Source organism: Anomaloglossus baeobatrachus, chromosome 8, assembly GCF_048569485.1.
Source record: "Anomaloglossus baeobatrachus isolate aAnoBae1 chromosome 8, aAnoBae1.hap1, whole genome shotgun sequence".
Taxonomy (NCBI): domain Eukaryota; kingdom Metazoa; phylum Chordata; class Amphibia; order Anura; family Aromobatidae; genus Anomaloglossus; species Anomaloglossus baeobatrachus.
The window spans coordinates 182,975,194-182,998,743 of NC_134360.1; the positions used below are offsets into that span (position 1 = coordinate 182,975,194).

General features: G+C 42.9%; 1 protein-coding gene across 1 annotated transcript in view; it reads left to right on the top strand.

Annotated features, from left to right (window-relative positions):
* LOC142250150 (putative ferric-chelate reductase 1) overlaps nt 1-23,550 on the top strand; it is a 90,683-nt gene that overhangs the window by 25,787 nt on the left and 41,346 nt on the right. The window contains exons 4-7 of the mRNA XM_075322282.1: nt 29-120; nt 5,610-5,673; nt 8,158-8,343; nt 12,744-12,845. Of these exons, the coding sequence (XP_075178397.1) occupies nt 29-120; nt 5,610-5,673; nt 8,158-8,343; nt 12,744-12,845 (444 nt within the window). The remainder of the gene's footprint in view (nt 1-28; nt 121-5,609; nt 5,674-8,157; nt 8,344-12,743; nt 12,846-23,550) is intronic.

Consider the following 23,550-nt stretch of genomic DNA (forward strand, 5'->3'; position numbering starts at 1 on the left):
ATGTAAATATGTAATTTCTTCTATTTAGTATGGAGCCGTGAGTCACAGAAGTGGTGACCAAAAAAGCAGCATTACGGCTTTCTGGACGGCTCCACCAGGAGCAGGACATGTGCGCTTTAGGTATGTATTACTAATTTGGCGATGTGCCTGGATTAGGGGATATTTACTTACCTAGAGTCATTCTCCTGGATACACAAGTATTTCCTAATAAGATAAAGGTGTGTATATCGCTCCTTTCACTCTTGTCTGATTATATTTATAGATATTTCATTTCTAGACATGACATATCATTCCACTTTTTATTGTTTGGATATGTTTCATCATTTCTGAACTGATGAAATGGACATATAGGAAATGTATCACTACCATGAGGTTAGCTCACATAATAAAATAGTCCTGAAGACACAAACTATTCTTTGGTGATGCTCTTACATTACTTTACTGTCATGTGAAGCAGAAAGCAGTGGTCAAGGTCTGAGACCAGCACTTGTATTCTTCCGGGTCGAGGCTAGATGTGAAGTGGTCACGAAACGCGGGCAGTGACTGTATCTAATTTTGCATAGACAATAATGCTTTGACAGTGGCTTTCTTGACTGCATGTTCCTTAGCGTGGTAAGGGTTCACAGTTATCAAATTGTCCTATTAAATTTGGGTCATGCAGTCAAAAAACAGAGTCGGGCCATGATGTTTATAGAAAAACCACACGTGGCTTGTGAACATGTCCCGGCCACATCCCAACTGCGCTGTGTGGTCTTAAATCGAACCTGTCAGGTCCAATATTGTCTTGCTAAATTCTACTAAAAAGGGGGCTGAAAGCCCGTACTTACAAAGTGCTCACTGATATCCTAATCAGGCACGAATACTAATATTCTTTATAGCAAGATACTATTTATTTTAATAGCACATGATTAGTCAATGGTACATATAGGCATTAGAACTATAGTCATAGAATCTTATACAATAACAGAAAAATGCATCAACATTACCATTTGTTGTAGCAATCCTTCTCTTTGGAGGGACTCGATTTAATGAGTAGGAAACAACATGGCATCTTGCATCACAGGAGCAGTGCATACACTTCAATGTCCTGGAAGGTTTCCCTAACATTAAGCGAGTCCGGTGTATTTTTATAGGAAAACTTTGTAGGTTGTGTTTAAATGGTCACCAGCATGTGACAGCTGAGTCATGTTCATGTAACTTGACCACAAACTGCTGTGGGCACCAGCAGCTTCCTGCACATTTACTTGTACATCCTGCCAGTTGACAACTGACCGACCACAGTTGACCACAGTTTTAGTGAAATATTGCAATGAGCCGTAAATTTTATATGCAAGCTTCCTTACACCTGTCTTTAAGCCAACCACAAGTTTCTGGTAAGTGGAACTGTAAATGTTACTTCCTCATTATCATGGTTTGACATGTATTCTTTGGTCATAGTGAAATTGGTTATCCAGAGGACATCTCTGTTTGATACTGAATTATTGATAGGTCAAATAATATCTGGGATCACTCCTATCTTTTGATTATGATCCCTATCTAAATCACACTCATTCGTCAGTCATATCACATTGGTATCACAAATATGCACCCAGAACCACGAGCAGTGCTTTACAGATGTGATCATCACTGTCCCCATTGGGGTTCACAATCCAAATTACTTATCAGTATGTGTTTGTAGTGTGGGAGAAAAATGGAGAACCTAGAGAAAACCCACACAAACACAAGGAAAACATACACACTCCTTACAGATGTTGTCCTTGGTGGGATCTGAGTCACCTTGCTGCCCTCGTTTGAAAAAAATCATTAAAGGGAATCTGTCAGTAGATTTTTCCAATGTAGTCTGAGAGCAGCATGATGTAAGAGCTAAGACCCTGATTTCAGTGATGTGTCACTTGCTGGTCTGCATGTTGTCATTTTGATACAGTCATTGTTTTCGCTACTTCAGGAGCAGCAGAGCTCTAAAGGCCCTGTCACACACAGATAAATCTGTGGTAGATCTGTGGTAGATCTGTGGTAGATCTGTGGTAGATCTGTGGTAGATCTGTGGTAGATCTGTGGTAGATCTGTGGTAGATCTGTGGTTGCAGTGAAATTGTGGACAATCAGTGCCAGGTTTGTGGCTGTGTACAAATGAAACAATATGTCCATGATTTCACTGCAACCACAGATCTGCCAAAGATTTATTATCTCTGTGTGTGACAGGGCCTTAAATGCTAAGCTCTGTATTACCCCACACCACTGATTGCCAGCTTTCTGTGAACACTGTGCAAACGCAGAGTGCTGCTAATCAATGGTGGGGGCAGAGTTACACAAAATAAGTTGACTAGAAGGCATGAGACACCTAGATATGTACTGATAATCTCCTCCTGATAAATCACTCATTTTACTGGAAAAGAAAAACCACAGTCCAGTAAGTGACACATCGCTGGAATTAGGGTCTCTACCCCTAAAACATGCGAGATAGAACATCAATTACTCATATACTTGGTTATATAACTGTTCAGACAAAACATATAAGCAGACAAAGTGGTGAACAGGACAAAATGGCTTCTCTAACACTATCAGATTGCATAGCAAAATCTACTAACAGATTATCTTTAATCAAATATTGATGATAAAAACTGAGACAGCGCAAATACTCATGAAATTCTGTTTGTATTTTTACAAATGGGAAACGTCTTAATGATGCCTTATAAATAAGGCTGAGGTATTGGCAAGAGAAAAATATCTATTAACCTGTGGAATATGATTACACTATACAAGTATTTAAAATAAAATAAGATGTGAAAATTCAATTATTTCCAATTGTCCCAGTATTATTTATACTATAACAAATATACAGCTGCAAACTGAGATGCTAAGGTATCCAAACATTGAGTCCAGGAATGTGGACCTGCATTACTGCTAAGGAAATAAATGTAAAAATTGAGACACATAGCACATAATAAAGACCACTTTTATGTGAAACCAGCAGCCAGCGTCAAGTTGTATCTCTTTGCTGGGTCCCTACTTAAATGCCTCTAAAAGCTGAATTTATGGGCAGGCAGGAACTTCCTAATAGTAAATTAAAAATTGCCTTAAAGGGAACCTGTCAGGTGCAATACGCACCCAGACCCACAAGCAGTCCTGGGTGCATATTGCTATTCCCTGCCTTAAGGCCGCTTTACACGCTGCGACATTGCTAGCCGATGCTAGCGATGTTGAGCATGATAGCACCCACCCCCATCGTACGGCCAATATGTGGTGATCGCTGCCATAGCGAACATTATCGCTACGGCAGCGTCACACGCACTTACCTGCTCTGCGACGTAGCTGTGACCGGCGAACCGCCTCCTTTCTAAGGGGGCGGTTCATTCAGCGTCACAGTGATGTCACAGCAGCGTCACCGAACCACCAGCCAATAGAAGCGGAGGGGCGGAGATGAGCGGGACGTAACATCTCGCCCACCTCCTTCCTTCCTCATTGCAGCCGGCCGCAGGTAAGGTGAGGTTCCTCGTTCCTGCAGTGTCACACATAGCAATGTGTGCTGCCGCAGGAACGACGAACTACATCGTACACCGATCAGCAGTGATATGCGAGAATAGGGGCGCATGTCACCGATGAGCCATTTTCACCGTTTTTGCAACAATTCAAAATTGCTCATAGGTGTCACACGCAAAGACATCGCTAAAGCGGCCGGCTGTGCGTCACAAATTCCGTGACCCCCAACGAGATCGCTTGAGCGATGTCGAAGCGTGTAAAGCGGCCTTAAGTGTCCCAGCCTATAGTAGCATAAATAAAGAGATCTTTAGAAAAAGTAATTCTAAAGATCCTTTATTATATGCTAATGTGTGCAGGGACTAGTCGCAAGGGCGTTATTTCCCCTGACTAGTCTGCCCTCTTAGCATGTTAGTACACCCCTGTGTGCAAGTGAACAGGCTATTCAATGCCCAGCGTCATCAGCAGTGACGTGCGTACCTGTGTCCATTGTCACCGCATCCGATGCCTGGTTTAGGGTCATTGTGCATGATCAGAAGTCCCAGCACTATGAAGCCAGGTGTACGTGTCCCGGCTTCAGAGAGGTCTAGTATGCATGGCCAGAAGTGCCAGGATTTCTTATGCACACTGATCCGAAACCCGGCATTCAGAAGCAGTGACAATGGACGCGGGTACGCCGATGACGCTGGACATTGAATGGCATGTTAGCACGCCCACAGGGGTGTACTAACATGCTAAGAGGGTGGACTAGTCAGGAGAAATAACGCCATTGGGACTAGTCCTTGCGCTCATTAGCATCTCTTAAAGGATCTTTAGAAATACTTTCTCTAAAGATCTCTTTATCTATACTAGTGTATACAGGGACGGTTAGGCAGGGATTAGCAGTATGTAACCAGCTCGTGATTCTGGATGCATATTGCACCTGAGAGGTTCCCTTTAAGTTGATGGGAAGGAGGGCTCATTCTGAAAGTGTGACGCCCTGGACTAGTCAGGTCGTCCCAGGTAGTCACACACAACACCACACCCCCTCACGATTAGGTCACATCAGTCAAACTAAAAGCCTTTTCACCACCCTCCAGGTTTGATGTCCACACCAGGGGGGCGGAGCCAGGTGATTGGCTCCACCCACCGAGGAGTTCAGAGGCCTGGAGGCGGGAAAACAAACTGAGAAGTTCTAGAGCAGTGTAGAGAACAGTCAAGTTCATGGGCAGTCCTGTGTCCAGGCCTGCCAAGAGACTACCCGGTGGCTGGGTCGGAGCCCAGTCACCATTGGCAAGGAGGCAGATGGTGGTGGCCGCCTGCAGGAGCTGGGATTACAGCCGGTGGAACCGTAGGGACCGGGGTTGGGCGGTGGCCCGCCGGTACCGAACCAGGGAACCGTTTGGAAACCGGAGCACCAGGAGGGGTACTCAGACCTAGACAAAGCCCCGAACCTACAGGGCCGAGTCAAATCAACTGATTGCGGACTGGACTTTTGGACCTATTCCACACAAGACCCGTTAGAAGACAACAGCCCAACCACACAGGGTAAAGCCACCGCCAAGGCATAGAGACCCAAAGGGCCAGCATCTGCGGGTAAGCGGGCTCCTATGGCATATACAAGTCGGGGAGCGGACTACCGGTGTCTATGCATAGGAGTCAAACATTTACACACAGAGGTGCAGGAGAAAGGCGGAAACCACCAACCTATTCTGGGAGAAGCTGCAGCCGGCTGCGGGCCCCGTTCATCACTCCGTTTGGTTTACCAGAGACTCTGTTGGTCGCAGCCGAGCTCGCGGGGCGGTACGAAAGCATAACCCTATAATTTAAAATGAGAAAACTGACGGTACTTTCTTACAGACTTTGTTAGGAAGTGCCATCAGTTTTCTCATTTTAGATTATTTCTAAGGAATGACTGCATGGCCAAATCTCTGGGAATGGGGCTTTAGCCACTCACATACTCAGCTATGGTGGACGTCCCAGAAGTTGGACCTATCAAAATATCCTGTTTAATTGTTTTTGTGGTGGGGAAATTTCCATGTGTTTCTTAAAGAGCAATAAGCAGGGTATGGTCTGGCAGGAAATTACATATAAACCTTAAACAAATAGCATGGCACAACTGATGGGATTATAAATTATTCCCTTTATTTTCAGAGCCACAGTTTTGAGTTCTTACAACACCTTCTGGACTGGAGTGGAGAGTAACATTGTACAAGCAGTAAGTCTATAAATGGTGTACAGAACTGTAAGCTTGGCCATTACTAGGTTATAAAAATCAATGTATATACTAATCTCCTTGTAATGACTTAGATCCCGAGCCGCATAGCAAATAAATAGAGAGAAAATGGCATGCTGAGCGTAGCCTGCAGTACGGCGGAGCTACTGGAATCGAACTCATGTGGAGGATCCAGATTGCATTGATTTAATACAATACACGCTCATAGGCCCCGATGCATTATTATTGTTTCTCCACTTTTTGGAGTAATTTGATCTTCATTAGTGACTTTAGTATCTTGCCCTTATTCTCTATGAATTTTGCACCCTATGTACAGTTACTTTTCTTTATTTCACAATTTTGCTTATTCAGCTGTTTTAGACAGATTAATGAAATGCAACTTTTCCCAAATACAGCATTTTTATTTTACGCATCTCACTCCAGTCCGTGCCTGGAGTCATTTTTCTGGAGGAGCTTTTATTTAGGTGCAATTGAAGACTACCGAGTTTTTCTAAAAATAAGACATTGTCTTATACTTTTTTTGCACCGAAAAAAGCGCAAGGGCTTATTTTCAGGTAGGTCTTATTCTTGGGGAAACACGGTTGGGGGTAAGTTTATGCCCCCCAAAAAGCAGACCCCCCCTTCCCAGCAGATTTCTAGTTATCAGACTCCGGACATCTGCATGGCTCCCAGGTCTTCGTTGGGTGCTCCCAGCAGGTATGCTCCACGCAGTCCTCCCCTGCTTCTGGCCAAACACTCACATACATGAGATCACACACACTCATACACACACACACACACATCAGATCATACACACAATTACACATCAGATTGCACACACACACTCACCACATCCGGCGATACACATTGCTTCTGGTCAGTAGGGGAAGATAGGATGCAGTGCAGTGGAATGCGATCTGATGTGTGATTGTGTTTGTGATCTGATGTGTGTGTGTGTATGAGTGTATGTGCGGTCTGATGTGTGTGGGTGCGATCTGATGTGCAATCTGATGTGTGTGGGTGTGCAATCTGATGTGTGTGGGTGTGCGATCTGATGTGTGCGTGATCTGATGTGTGTGTGATCTGATATGTGTGGGTGTGCGATCTGAGGTGTGTGGGTGTGTGATCTGATGTGTGTGTGATCTAATGTGTGTGGGTGTGTGATCTGATGGGTGAGTGGTCTGATATGTGTGGGTGTGTGATCTGGTGTGTGTGTGATCTGGTGTGTGTGTGATCTGGTGTGTGTGTGATCTGATGTGTGTGGGTGTGCGATCTGATGTGTGTGGGTGTGTGATCTGATGTGTGTGGGTGTGCGATCTGATGTGTGTGGGTGTGCGATCTGATGTGTGTGGGTGTGCGATCTGATGTGTGTGGGTGTGCGATCTGATGTGTGTGGGTGTGCGATCTGATGTGTGTGTGATCTGATGTGTGTGGGTGTGTGATCTGATGTGTGTGGATGTGCGATCTGATGCATGTGTGTGATCTGACGTGTGTGTGATCTGACGTGTGTGTGTGATCTGACTTGTGTGTGATCTGATGTGTGTAGGTGTGCGATCTGATGTGTGTGTGATCTGATGTGTGTGTGATCTGATGTGGGTGTGTGATCTGATGTGTGTGGGTGTGTGATCTGATGTGTGTGGATGTGCGATCTGATGTGTGTGTGATCTGACGTGTGTGCGATCTGACGTGTGTGTGATCTGACATGTGTGTGATCTGACGTGTGTGTGATCTGACGTGTGTGTGATCTGATGTTTGTGGGTGTGCGATCTGATGTGTGTGTGTGATCTGATGTGTGTGTGATCTGATGTGTGTGTGATCTGATGTGTGTGTGATCTGATGTGTGTGGGTATGTGATCTGATATGTGTGGGTGTGTGATCAGATGGGTGTGTGATCTGATGGGTGTGGGTGTGTGATCTGATGGGTGTGGGTGTGTGATCTGGTGGGTGTGGGTGTGTGATCTGGTGGGTGTGGGTGTGTGATCTGATGGGTGTGGGTGTGTGATCTGATGGGTGTGTGATCTGATGGGTGTCGGTGTGTGTGTTCCGCTACAGGTCCCCCTGTTCGCCGTCTGGCGAGTATGACTGTGGGGTCTTCTTTCTTCTTTCTTTTGGGGGTGTCTGCTTTCTAAAACGAAGTGTCCTGCAGTAGTCTTTAACTTTTTTAGCTGCATGGACACTTCATTATTGAACCGCAAATGTGGCTTATTTTCGGGGTAGAGCTTGTTTTTAAAACCTTGCTCCAAAAAGGCCAAGAATTCCTGCTAGGGCTAATTTTGTGGCGAGGGCTTATTTTTGGCAAAAAAAATGGTAATGCGCAGCATTTTAAAGGACTTGAGACTTTTTAAAAAAAAGTTGCAAGAAAAATGGTTAAAGACTAAAATAAAGGGTAATTTTTTAAAAAATGTCTTTAAAAAATGTCAAATGATTAATCAGGGCCATAATGTCCGTGCTAGTAATGATAATAATCATATTTTTTCATTTGTACAGCTGCGGATGTCTAATACCCTGTGCGGTTCTCAGAAGTTTTGCCTCTCTGATCCATTGGGCTGCAGTCCTGATGACAGCGCTTGTCTCTTCATGTCCGCAGTTCCCTCTAGCAATGGATATGTGTTTGAAATGAGTGGCCCCACCGCTGGGTATGTGGCTATTGGGTTCTCTGATGATATGAAAATGGTGAGATGACATTTTTATATCTTTATCATCAAAAATTAATTAGAAAAAAGGAATGAATGTATTTGTTTATATAATCAAACATGCATTTTTAATTGGTTTACTTTATCAAAAACAAGAGCTTAAGTAGTCTATAGTGGAATTGCAAAAATTTATTTATATAATATTAGCATTCATATTTGCTAAGATTAGAAGATTAGAAGAATACAAACCAAGAAATGGACGTCAAAAGTGTTCACAAGGTAAATTTGCCCACACTGTTTCTTTCCTTCTTGCTCCTGAAACAGTCTTCTAGAACTTTAGCTTAGAAAAAAGACGTCTCAGAGGAGATCTCATTTATATGTATAAATACATGTGTGGTCAATATAAAGGACTGGCACATGACTTATTCTTTCCAAAGACAATACTAAGGACCGGGGGCATACACTGCAAGTGGAAGAAAAGTGATTCCGGCAGCTAAATAGGAAAGGGTTCTTTACAGTTAGAGCAGTCAGACTGTGGAATGCCGACCACAAGAGGTAGTAATGGCAGATACTATAACAGCTTTTAAAAAAGTGCTGGATGATTTCCTCAGTACACACAACATTGTTGGTTATAAGTAAATTAGGGACAAAATGTAGAATTGGTGGAGGAAGGTTGAACTAGATGGACATAGGGCTTTTTTCAACCTATGTAACTTCTGTTCAAAACACAGGAGTAAACACATCCGTAGATTTTCCCATATGAAAGAATCATGGCAATTATGCTATGAGTCTGACACTAGGAGTAAACTCATCAGAGTGCCAGCAAAGTGTGATCCAATTCTCTTAACTGGGAGAATCGTAGCACAGGTGATTAGTAGATAGAGAACAAAGTTTCTCCATCTTCTCCATTGTGACAATGCACGGAAATCAGACTGCAGATGTCATTCGAGTGCAGCCCCATGAAATCCAACCACTCATTGATTTGCATGGCCCAGTGCAACTTGAATATCAGATGAGCGTATCCTTAAGGCTGCTTTACATGCAACGACATCGCTAGCGATAGCAACTGCTCTCGTCCTTTGTGCGTCACGGGCAAATCACTGGCCGTGACGAACAATATCGCCGGTACGCGTCACACCAACTTACCTTCCTAATGACATCGCTGTGACTGGCGAACAACCTCTTTTTTAAGGTGGCGGTTCGTGCGGCGTCACAGTGACATTACACAGCGTGCCACCAATAGAAGCGGAGGGGCAGAGACCAGCCACATTCACGTCACTGCCACTTCGTTGCCGGAGGACGCAGGTAAGGTGTTGTTCGTCGTTCCTGGGGTGTCACACGTAGCGATGTCTGCTATCTCAGGAACGACGAACAACCTGCGTACCAAACGAGCAACGATTTTTTGGAAATGAACGACGTGTCAACAACCAACGATTTTGGGCACTTTTCGGATCGTTAGCGGTCGCTCGTAAGTGTCACATGCAAAAACGTTGCTAAAGAGGCCAGATGTGCGTCATGAATTCCGTGACCCCAGCGACATCTCGTTAGCAATGTCATTGCGTGTAACGGGGCCTTTAGATTAACATTGGCTGGAGTGCAAGTCGATGTCTTTTGGGTTGCTCTCGGACACAAATTAGGACAGTGTGGGTGACCTCGTATTTTCCAGCCGAACCCCTTCATTTTTTGCATAAATAACTCAGGGAAATGGAGGGCTTATAAAATGGGGCAAGGCTTAAAGGGAATCTCTCACCAGTTTTTGCTTCCCCATCTGAGAGCAGCGTAATGTAGAGACAGAATTTCTAGAAATCCCATCCACTGTGCTTGTACTGTACAACGCTGTGATTTGGACTCAGCTGAAGCATACTGCGTCCACAACGCTGCAAACACTGATCGTGGGCACGTACCCTTAGGGGATTAGTGAAAACAAGAAAACGTAAAAAAAAAAAAATTAAATAGTAAATGAAAAAATAAAAGACACATAAGTTCAAATCAACCCCCTTTGCCTCATTGAAAATAAAAAACTAAATAGTTTTCAAAGCCAGCTTACCCGTACACTCCTGTGTGTGGATTCCAGTATCAATCCAGAAGATAGTCCGCACGGAAATTAAAACAAACAAAAATACACATATTTTGTATTGTCATGTTCAGAAATGCCTGAAATATCAACATATAGAATAAAATTTAATTGATAAATGGCGTAATGAGAAAAAAATAAAAACACTAGAATTATGGTTTTTTTGGTCACCGTAACATTGCTTTAAAATGCAATAAGAGGCGATCAAAACATTGCATCTACTCAAAATATCAGCTCAGGGCACAAAAATTAAGTCCTCACACAACGCCAGATCCCCAAAAATTAGAATGCTAAAGGTCAAGGAAAATGGCCACAAAAGTGCAGTTCTTTTTTTTTTTTTTTGATAAATTTCTGACTATTTTTTATTACTTAAATGAAAAATAGAATATATAAATAAAAAAAAATACATGTTTGGTATATACAAACTCGTACTGATCTGGGAAATCATAATGCCAGGTCAGTTTTACCATATAGTTAACATGGTAAATAGAATCCCCAAAAAACACTTTTTTGCAATTTCACCGAACTTGGATTTTTTTCCCCATTTTCCAGTACGGGGCAGAATAAATGATGTCATTCAAAAGTACAACTCGTCTGGGAAAAAACAAGTCCTCCTATGGCTATAATGATGGAAAAATAAGAGTTATGGCTTTTAGAAGAAGGGATAGTAAAATAAATCATTACTAAACATTTAAATAGTAAACACATTTCTACAGTAAATATCTTTATATAGAAATAGGGTACAGTTTATCTGTCAGGAGTCCAAGATGGCAGCTCCCATAAGCCATCCTACAGTTCAGAGAACATGTAGAAGGACATCATAGGATGGGCTGCATGAATCTTGAGACATAAGTCATTCAGTGCAGTGTATAGTCAGACACTTACTCATCCTGAACTCTCATTCCTCTGTTCAGTCAACCTGACAGGACACTGACGGGAGCCATAATAAAAGAGGAGAAGATAACCACCTTCCTTTAGATGACTGAAAGTGAACATCTGTACGTCCCCGCGGCCTCGGCTGCAACCGCCGAGCCGCTCGGATCCGTGCTCGTTCTGTGGGCGGAGGCTCAAGCCTCTCACGGACCCGGGGGTCACGTCGGTCTGCAAGGGAGGTTGGCGCTACACGCGGGGGATGCGGGGATTTGGTTTTGGGATGGTGATTCGTGACGCCACGGGTTGTGGTGATGGTGGACACCACCACTGCGGTAGAGGTGAGGGACTCCCGGGAGCGGTGTAAGGGGCGCAGCTTTGGTGTTAACCCCTCCGTGGGTAGGGGCGGTGTCTCCCGGGGCCCGGTTGCGGGGAGATGGTGCAGGACGCAGTGCTGCGGTGCGGTGTGCTGCCGGATGGCACTGTTGTACTCACGATTAAGGCGGCACACAGAGTCACTGGTAAACCAAACGTGGTGATAGACGGGAGGCCCGCAGCCGGCTGCAGTTCACTAGACGGGTTGGCAGAGTCCACCTTTCTCCTGCACCTAAGTGTAAGTGGACCATGGTGCCTAGGCACGGGTGGTCCGCTCCCCGGCAGGTATGTCGAAGGAGCTCCTTTGCCCGCAGGCGCTGGCCCTCGGATCTCTGGCCTCTGGCGGTGGCTACTATCTAGTCGGGTTGGGCTGTTGCCTTCAATCGGGACTTTGGTGGGAAAGGACCCCATGAGGTCCAGACCTCAATCAGTTAATTCGACTATGGTGGTGGCCTATAGCCTAGTCAGGGTCTGAGTACCCTTCCTGGTGCTCCGGTATACTGTTGGCTCCCCGGTTCGGTTCCGGCGGGCTCCAACCCAGTCCCGGTCCCTGCGGTTCCACCGGTCGTGTTCCCGGTCTCCTGCAGGCAGCCCCTTCCGTATGCCTGCCTGACTGTTTGGGGGTCCTAGGCTCTAACCCAGGCCCCACGCAGAGCTGTACTCGACTGCTCTCTCCACTGCTCAACTCAACTCCACAACTGCAACTCAACTGCTCACTTCTTCCTGCCTCAGGCCAGCAGACTCCTCGGTGGGCGTGTCTTTCTGCCTGACTCCACCTACCTGGTGTGCCTGTCTAACACTGAGGTAGGCAATCAGGACTTGTGTTTGACGGGTGTTACCTTTCTAGTGTGGGGGGTGTATGGTGTATGTAGTGACCTGTGACCTCTGGGGTGTCCAGGGCGTCACACATCCATCTCTGTGAGCTGGACAGTTCTACGGTAGTCCACCTGTCTCATGCTTCACACAAACTGTCCTGCATGCCCTGGCACGTGCCATCTCTAAAATCCTGGATTTCTCGGGGAACCCCTTTTAGTATGCAGTCATGTAACATCTGCTGAAGTTTCCCATGTCATTTACAGTAATCATAGTTTAACAAAATTACGTTATTTTGTGTCTTCCAGGGAAATGATGATGTTCAAATTTGCACCAAAAACTCTTCTGGGAACATTTTGGTTCAAGCAGCCTATAACACTGGAACTGTCACTCCAACACTCAGAAACAATGTAAGTCCATTGGAAAAAAATATTGACTCCAAAGTAGCTTTCAGGCCTTTTTTATATTTTAATAAATCATTAGTAGACTATATAGATTGTTGTGACTTACCCTTGTTCTCATAGTTCAGCTTGAATGCATGATACATTTATTCATCAAGAATCAGGAGTGAAATTAAACTGGCACTGCATTTTTTTTCTTACTAGCATTAAACGAATTCTGACGGTAAGATCAACCCCACCTCCAAACCAAATATATGGGCATGTAGGTCTTCTAAAGCTAAAGCTATCATCACCTTTACAGCTTATATCTGTTGCATTCCCAAGAAATCAGAGTTTTTATTCATATCCAAATGTGATGATAAGCACTCTGGGCATGACAGGTGTTATGTGGAAAACAACCTCAGAAGGTATAGACTTGGGAAGTCCTCTGTCACCCCCAGAGGACTTCTCACTTCATTGCATACTACTTAAGGCCGGTGTCCCACTTGCAATTACCTTGCGTGTATCTCGAGCGAGTTTCGCAGTGCATCACCCGGCACGGACTCACACTCTGCTCACAGGATCAGGTCGGTTGCATGCATCTCTATGCAGCCGACCTGCTCCTGTGAGCAGAGTGTGGGTCTGTGAAGGGTGATGCACCGCGAAACTCACGCGAGATGCACTCGAGGCAATCGCAAGTGGGACACCAGCCTTTAGGACCAATATCATGGGAATGCAGCAGCAGATAGAAGATATAATGGTGTGTTGATGTATTAAGCTTTCAAAGTGCTGCATGCCTACATATGAGGTTTGGGGAGGGGGTTGATCTTACTAATGCGTTCCCTTTGAGCTGACAAGGAGAACTCTGCCACAAGCAGGAGGCAGGGAATAGTAATATAATGCTGCATTTTGCAGAATACACTGACACTTTGCGGTAGGAGTTTTATAAATAAAGTTTATTTTGCACAAACTGAATGTTTGCATTAATCAAAATTGTAGCATGCACTAGTCTCTTCCATATTTTAGATGAGATGGTGTTAAAAACTGGGTTTAAGGCGACAACTGCACAGCCAGTATATAATGATTGGAGCGAGAATTGGTGCAAAAACATATTATGGATTTATTCAGATTAAGAGTTGGAAGGTTACAGTCATTAGAGAAAAATAACTGTCTTGGCTTAAGTTAATAGATGGATAGACAGATAGGCAGAGAGAAAAAATAATAGTTCATTTATCTTACATCGCTGTAGTGTGTAAGCCGTCTCTCTGTCTGTAGATGGTCTGGTCGGGTTGGTGAGTCCGTCTTTCTCCTCCCTCCTTCTGCCTCACCCTTTGAAGTGTGGGCTTCTTTTATAACCCAAACCCCTCCTCCTGATTGTCCTTATCTCTTTACATGGTATACAAAAAGTAACTATCCCTATTTTAGTTCAGCATTATGTCATGTCACGTGGTACGTTTTACCCGCGAAATAAATGTACTTGCGCAATAGAGACTTGTAACAAAACCTACTTCAACTTATTTATAATTCCTTTGAGGCTCGCTGAACTTTGACCTCAGTGTAACAGAAAGAAGTCCCTCATAGCTATTTCAGTTCTTAGCCCAACATTCCAAACAGAATATAGCTCTTCTTTGACAACTTTGATGAACAACTAGCAGATGACTTTGGTTCTACCATTTCAAACTCTTGGTCAGTATTTCCAGCTCACAAACTCACTCTTAAAGGGATGGCGAAATACACATATTTTATGAATACATGTATATTCAAGTTTATGAATCAAATCTCCATAAACTCACTATTTTACAGTCCCCCCTTATATGGAAGTTTGATGAACCCCGGGAAACCCTAACTCAATCGTGTCATCATTCGTATCACATACATTCTTGTTGAAAATTCTAGACCAATATTTGACTTGATAAACCAATCTGCAACTTTCTGTCAAAAAGTCATCTTGCGATTTAACATTCCTCTAAGAATGTTATCTTCCTTTTTCATTTCTATTTTTATGTTCCTATATATCTTCTGAATTCTACACATCACAAAAACTTGATATATAATACACATCAAAACTAATAAAAATATGATTATGATGGGATTAAATAAAACATTACCAACCGCTGACTGAAAAGATGACTGAGACCAGGAATGTACAGATTTACTAAAACTCTTCCACCAAGTTCTACCTGACATTCCATTCCATTCGTGTTCAATATCACTTAATTCACCTTGTTCATGTCTGAATATGATTTCTGCTTCCTTTAACTGTTTCGTTAATAAATCTAACAAACCCTTATCTTTCTTTATTTCACTTGTCCACATATCCCAAGGAAAATCATTTATTTGTGATAAATTAAATTGTATGGGAAATGCCGTTAAGTTTCTCTTTCCTATAGAAGTGATATTAAAACTTCCTTCCTTCTTTGAAAGAGATCTCACATCTCCTTCTATACAATACAAACCCATAGGTAGGTTTTCCTTATGTACACAAATAGAATAGAAAACAGAAACCTTCTCTGTCTCAGACATGACCTGAAAACAAATCTTATTTGGACTTACTGGAGTCACCAGATCATGTAGTGTCTGTACAGTCTCTATTCTCGCATGACAAGAAGAATGATTATGAAAACATGAATGATAAATCACCTTATCCTGTCCAGGTAAACACATCACCTTAGAAACAAAATGCAAACATGAAGAAATGTCTACTTGTTCAGTGTTCACTCCATCAAATGCAAAATCTGTGTACTGCAGTTGATAGAACACTTGTTGTGTGTTACTCACAGGTATACCCAAAACTGTAACAGGAACAATAGTTCCTTCTCTTCCGATCACTGGGATTAGCGATGTGCCAACACAAATGTTTCGTTCACATCCTAACCACTTATTTACCCACAAATCCGTATGATTCAATGCAAAATCATACTCTACAGGTAAATTTCGCAGTATTCCCAGTGGAGTAATTCCACTCTGTAAAGCTTGTGCAATCAACTTCAGATTAGAAGAGTACTCTATCTGTATCTCCAGGCACGCTTTAGCTACTTGTGTTTCGTGTGTGCTTTCCACGAGAGCTAATGTAGCATCCTGTAGATGTGACACGGAAGACCCTAGTACAGCAGCTGTATTCATTACCATCTTTTCAAGAAGTTGATTCAGACTCTTCTGAACCTTTACCCCTTTTCCTCCAATAAAACCAATATTATCCAAATCTGACTTAAGTGTCGGTATATTCATGGCATTAGTCAGACTTCCCACTGTCCCAATTCCTCCCAGAATTCCTTCTAACACTCCTCTCTTACTCCTAGTCTGAGCAGTTCTTTTCCCAAACCATTGTTCTATCCCCATCTCCATGTTTATGAGATGTGATTGACACTGAGGAAACCTGGTAGAGATCTTCCAATGAGACATATTGAAAGTCCACACCATTGTCATAAATTCTCCATCCCTTAATAAGGACTTGGACTGAAATTGATTAATTTGGAAAGGAGTAGACGGCATGAACCTCGTGTCTGTGCATGCACTATCTGCTGCTGACCAAATATTCACACTAACGTCCTTACAATGTCTGTAATGTGTCTTTGTTTCCACGCAACACTGGTAAATTCCAGAGTCCCTGGAAGATGGATTCTCTATGGAAAAAATGAAATTATCATCCATCCATCTGATATTACCAATCTGACCTCTGTGAATGACATTAGTTGGACTGTTTAAAAAACTTCCCAAAAATGATGAATTTTTGGTCCATGTCAACAAAGACTCAGAAGGCAATTTCAATCTTGTGTTACATTTTAACATTATGGGTAATGTATTTACTTTATTATGTACTGTCTGTGGTGAAACCCTTATTTCCGGAACTATAGTGTTAGTAACGGTAAACACTACAGATACCTGAACTTGCACAGGTTCCCGTGTTATCTGGAAATTCCATGTTTTGACCCAATCTTTATCTCCTTCTGTAATGGAGAGTAAAGAAGGATCCAGAATTTTCCCAAAAACCTGAGTTTTTAACAAAATTTCTGTTTTGGATCTTCCAAACTTTCCCCTTGCAATCATGTCATTTGTAATATCACCGGACCATACAGCAGGTTCATCACCTCTGATCTCTATGTTCCAGTATAGTACATCTGTAGGAGAACATTCCCATGTACCCGTTTTATTATTGTGTACATATTCTCCTTGTAATTGTGTGAATCTAGTTTTAGGTCCTGCAATCGCATGTAATATTATGTCTGTGTCGTGTATGAAATGTAATTCAATGCAACATTTTGTTCCATATCCCATGCAGATATTTCCTGTTATCTCCACAGAATCATCCGTGATGTTCTCTGTCAGTAAGTTCCGTGTATCTGATCCTCTTGGTCTTCGAGAATGTTGAATCTCTCTAGTCCGTTCATTCACATCATTGGCGATTGTTCCTTGATGTAACATGTAAACAATGACGGAAATAAAGCAAAGCAGCAGGAAAGTAGATCCCATCACGTAGAAGCTTGTCTTGAGCTTGGGAAGATGTTCTTTCTCCAGAAGGCTTGATGTCATCTTTCCTTCAAAGTCTTTAGGTTCTTTATTCCAGTTCGTATAGGAATCCATTTCTTCCTGGAAAGAAATGCAGTATCATTATTTTGTCACAAATATTTTGCACTGGTCAACGTGAACCCACACTTTTTGTGTTTTCCGGGTCTTTTTTACCACATTTGACACTCGGTGCACAAGAATCATGACTTGTCCCATAGTCTCAAGGACTTCAAAAGGACCTTCCCAATTACACTCCCATGGACCACTCTTGCGAAAGGTTTTGATCATCACTAGAGCACCTTTCTTGAATTTGGACTCATAGGGTGGCTCCATTTTCTGCATTCTCGATGCCGCATATGGCAGAATCGCTTTCAGGTTCTCCTGCAGCGATCTCAACCATTGGGACCTTGAGATAGCATCTTTTTGTGGAGTGGATAAAAATGGCTCATGTGGAAACCACAATGGCATTTTTCTTCCCGTCATCAACTCAAACGGAGTGAATTGAGTTGTAGAAGAGATTGAACCTCTTATACTCATGAGAATGAAAGGTACCTTGTCAACCCAAGTGTTACCTTTGTCCAAAAGCATCTTTGCAATTCTGGACTTGATAGTTCTATTCATTCTTTCCACAATTCCCGCAGATTGTGGATGATAGGGGACATGAAATTGCTGTCGTGCCCCTAGAATTGCACAAGCAGTTTGCATGATTTTACCTGTGAAGTGGCTACCTCGATCGGAGGTAATCATCCTTGGGATCCCCCAAGTACAAAAGACATGTTGTACCAATTCCCTTGCTGTGGACAAATCATCATCTTTCCTAACAGGTAATATTTCTACCCATTTTGAGAACACATCTACCACAATCAATGCATACCTGAGACCATGTTTACCTGAGGGTAAAGGACCAATATAGTCTATCTGCAGTGTAGACCATGGACCATCTGCAGGTGCGATTCGTAGAAGTGGTGGCTTCTGTCCTTTAGGTCTTGGATTTATTTGGGCACAAATGAGACATGATAGTACAACACTTTGAACTGTTTCGTCCATTTTTTCCCAATAAAATTTCTCCTTGAGAATGACTAACAATTTCTGTTGTCCCAAGTGACCTAAACTCTCATGGTTGTATCGAGTGAATTCTACCTGTAGATGTTTTGGTACAACTGGACGCAATTCTTCATTTGAACTGTGACACAAAACCCCATTTTCACAGATGAAAGGAGGTTTTGGATCATCCAGAGAAGTAACAAGAGAAGGATCTTTTCTCTGTTCTTCTGCAAATGAAGGTATGTACGTGTCTGCTCTTTGAACCGCTGAATTCTCAGAAGGTTCAGAGTCAAACACTTCCCCTCCTGTCAGGGCAGCTTCTTTGGCTAGAGCATCTGCGGTTGCATTTCCTACAGATAACTCATCATCAGATCTTTGATGTGCAGCGACTTTCACTATAGCAAATCTATTTGGGGCCCTAGATGCCATCTCAAAAATTGATTCTAGCGTTTCGCGGTGCAGCAAGGCTTTGTTGGATGAGTCCACGTAGCCTCTCCTTTCCCAAACAGGCAGGTAATCGGTTAGGGATCTGACAACATAGGAGCTATCACTGTAGATTACCATTGGAGTTTGATCATCAGCTTCATTCAGCTGTAGGACCATTCTTACCGCTTCTATCTCTGCCCTTTGAGCTGAGAAATGACTCGGCAACTTGTGTTTTACCACTTGTCCTCGCTTGGAATAGAAAATTCCATATCCTGTGTGATAGTGTCCTTCCAGAAAAAATCTAGAACCGTCTACAAACACAGGTTCATCTGCGTCTTCCGACTGTCGTCTGAAGAGAGATGGACTTGGTTCATGGAACGTTTCTATGCAATCATGGGTTTGTCCTTCATACTGCATCAATTGAGGAAGAACATATTTGGCCTTATAATCTACCTCAATTTGATTTGGAGACAATGAGAGCAACCAATGGGCAAATCTCTGATTTGACACACCTGGGATATTTTTCTCAAAGAAAAGTTTCAGTGTGGAATGTGGCGTTTGGAGAATAACCTTTTGGAACCCGATGATGTGTTGAGTGATTTTTATCGCAAAATACACTCCCACCAGGTGTCTTGCGCACACCTCAAACCCCCTCTCAACAGGTGAGAGAAGCTTAGAGAAGTACCCCAAGATTCTCCATTCCCCCCCTTGCAGCTGCAGCAACACCACAGAGATACTTGTCTCTGAAGTGTGTGCTTGAAGCGCAAAAGGTGCGTTCCTTTCCACCATACTTAACGCAGGTGCGTGTTGTAGATCATGTTTCAATTGTGTGAAGGCTTTTTCCTGTTCGACACACCAGGGACCAAAATAATCATCATTGTCACCTTTTAAAAGATCATACAAAGGTCTGGCTTTGTCAGCAAAATTTTCAATGAAATCCCTTGAGTAATTTACAAGCCCTAAAAAATGTCTTAGTGCCTTGTGTGATGTTGGAATTGGAAGAGATGCAATTGCCTCTATTCTGTCCTGTAGGGGTCGCCGTGTACCTGGACTTAGCAGAACTCCTAAAAACCTGACCTCAGTCTGCATCAGCTTGACCTTTTTGGTATTCAGTTTTAAACCTGCATCATGCAGCAGCTCAAACAATTCTGCAAGCAAAATCACGTGCATCTCCTTGTCCTCCGTACTCAACAAGATATCGTCCACATATTGCAATAAACATTCCGGACGAGAAAATTTCGACAAAACGTTCGCTAGCGCCTGATGAAAAATGCTTGGCGACATACTTGCCCCCTGAGGAAGACGACAGCATACAAATTGCTGATCGAGGTGGTTGAATGCAAATCTATATTGGCAACTTTGCTCAATCGGTATACTGAAAAAACCATTACTGATATCCAATACTGAGAAATACCTTGCCTTAGCATCCAATCTTGACATCATGTCATGTGTATCAGCTACAATCGGTGCAACATTGGGAGTATACTTATTGAACATCCTCAAGTCCAATAACATCCGATAGCTACCATCGCTTTTCAGAACACACCACAATGGATTGTTACAGACAGAATTTGCCTTACGTATCACACCTTGAGCCAACAATTCCTGTATAATCTTAGACATCGGAGCAACTGACTCCGGAGGCAACTTATACTGACGCTGTGGAGGCGGGTCTCGGCCTTCAATTTTGACAACAACATCCTTCATTGTTCCAACCTCATTCCTGTACTGAGCCCATAAAGAAGGAAACCGCTGTACTAACTCAGTCAATACTTCATCACCACCAGTTTCAGGCCACAAATGATCTGCTGACACTACATCGGTCAAACAAATGGTCCCGACATGACTATATTCATTTGGATCAATAACTACCGCCTTACAACCGTTAGAGTCTTTCCAAACTGTTTTGTTACCCAAATCAATAATCCAGCCATGCTTTTCCATAAAATCAGTGCCAATTATATTCTCAGTATCCTGACAACACCAAATATCCATTTTCGTTTTAAAAAAACCAGGTATTTCCAAAGAAACATCCTGCGCTAATGTCACCTTTGTTCCATTTTTACCACTGAAACCAACAATTGTACATACAGGGGAATCTGGCTTTAAATGTAAATCAACATTTGTGACACTCAATTGCGCACCTGTATCAAGGAGAAATGTTACTTCCTGACCTTCAAGATTTACCTTTAAAAATGGTCGACCACAGCTATCCATTGAAACTCGAGTAACAAATTCCAGTGGATGGAGCCTTGGGACCGGCTTTGCCAGTCAGGAGGATGGAGAAGGGAGAAGAGCAGCAGGTGTCTTGCCCCTTCCATCCAATCCCTGTATGGTCATTTCCCTTATCTGTCTGGTCAGAGGTGCATATGGTGATTGGTTATTTCTGTTGTCAGTATGAGTGGGCGTATATGGTGATTGGTTATTTCTGTTGTCAGTATGAGTGGGTGCATATGAAGGTGGAGGTGCTGAAGATGGGGGAGGTGCACTGGATGTGTTTGGCATCAGTCCATTTTCCTTACCCAGCCTTTCCTCAGCCCCCGCCCTCAGGAATTTCTTGCATTCCCACTTCAGGTGTCCGGGTAGGCCGCAGAAAAAGCACTGAATTGTGCTTTTCCTGTTACCCCCCCCTGAATTCTTGTTTTTAGAATTCAACACCGGTCTTTTGTTGTTTTTGATCTGTTTTTCCTGGGATACTAATGTGTCAGTGGTCCCTTCTATCATGGCTATTTTTGACTTTACCTGATTTTGCTTCATTCGTCTACGTATTCTATCAATAAATGATGTGGCCTCTTGTAGACTTTCCATTCTAGAAGCTATTTCGAATGAAGCAGGGTCCAAATATTTAAACTTTTTAACAAAGGCCTTGATCATGGAAGGCGGTTCTTGATCAGATCCGATTTCCAGTACCATTTTGTAGGCCTGTTCGAATTTCACTAAGAAGACAAATGGATCCTCCTGTATGTGTGTCTTAAGGTTTTCTAACAATTCGACTGTTGGGGTAGACTCTCCTGTGGTAAAGAGAATTAACTGTCTCAGCCTATCTTCCTTTGTGTCATGGATCAGGTCATTGTGTTCGTCAGTCCTAGGTGTTGCTTGTAACCTTTTTGCCATGTGGGAGGGAAGCCATACCCTATAAATCTTGTTTCTCTGATCATTCGTCAGATTATATTTATCGGAATGTGACTCAAAAATGTCCGCATTATGGAAGGCGTCCATTTTATCATCATATTTGGGTATGTCTTTAATGATTTTCATTAATTGGTCATGGATTTTAATGTTAAGACGGGCGGCCTTATCATGTAACTTCTTTTTCCGAAGTTCCTCCTCATTCAGAGTCTCGTCCCCGGCCGTATTCAGCCCGTCCGGTACGTCTGAACCTAAAGCTTCTGTCTTGTTCTGTCTCGTATTAACAGATACATATTTAATATCTTTCCGTATTTTTGATATTAAATCTGCTCTTGTTTCCAACTGATCCTCCAGATGTTTGATATGTTCTGCTAATATCGAACAATTTGGACAATCTGTTGCTTCTGCATCTGTGACGTGTGTGTCTGTTGTATTGGGCGTGTCTGTTGCTATGGGTGTGTCAGTCACCATGCAGATAGTGTGTGCATATGGCTGTGCCCCACCCACCATGGAGTTGTAAGTGTATACCATACCCAATACATTCTGTATCTTTTTCTGTAACCGATTCACAGTAAAAAACTTCTTATCTAACTTAGTATTCTCAAGTTCACATTGCCGGTACAGATTTGACCATAACTGTGCGTCACTATGTGTATGGTCAAAAGAATACTCTACATGACTGTTACTAGAATAATGATGAATAAAATCCATTTCTCACCAATATGTGATGCTTGTCCTCGGATGGCTCCAACCGTATTATGGATGGATGGTCCCGGAATGGCTTCAACCGTCTTTTGGATGGATGGTCCTCAGATGTCCGTCAAGGCTGTGACACATACGACCTCCGTGCAGCTTTGTCACGTTAAACCTCTCTTAGGTTCTGATGTGGACACAGTGTATCGTCGTTCGCCTGCAGCTTGGACAGAGATTTTTACTCACTGACCCCCCCTCTCAGACAAAGGGCAGGGAATGACGTGAGAAGAAAAAAAAAAAAAGAGTCCTACTGCAAGAATAGGCAGCGTGAAAAAGATCACCTCTCACAGAAAACAGCTGTGCCTATCAATCATTCAGGCTGATGCTCGCCAATGTTAAAAACTGGGTTTAAGGCGACAACTGCAAAGCCAGTATATAATGATTGGAGCGAGAATTGGTGCAAAAACATATTATGGATTTATTCAGATTAAGAGTTGGAAGGTTACAGTCATTAGAGAAAAATAACTGTCTTGGCTTAAGTTAATAGATGGATAGACAGATAGGCAGAGAGAAAAAATAATAGTTCATTTATCTTACATCGCTGTAGTGTGTAAGCCGTCTCTCTGTCTGTAGATGGTCTGGTCGGGTTGGTGAGTCCGTCTTTCTCCTCCCTCCTTCTGCCTCACCCTTTGAAGTGTGGGCTTCTTTTATAACCCAAACCCCTCCTCCTGATTGTCCTTATCTCTTTACATGGTATACAAAAAGTAACTATCCCTATTTTAGTTCAGCATTATGTCATGTCACGTGGTACGTTTTACCCGCGAAATAAATGTACTTGCGCAATAGAGACTTGTAACAAAACCTACTTCAACTTATTTATAATTCCTTTGAGGCTCGCTGAACTTTGACCTCAGTGTAACAGAAAGAAGTCCCTCAT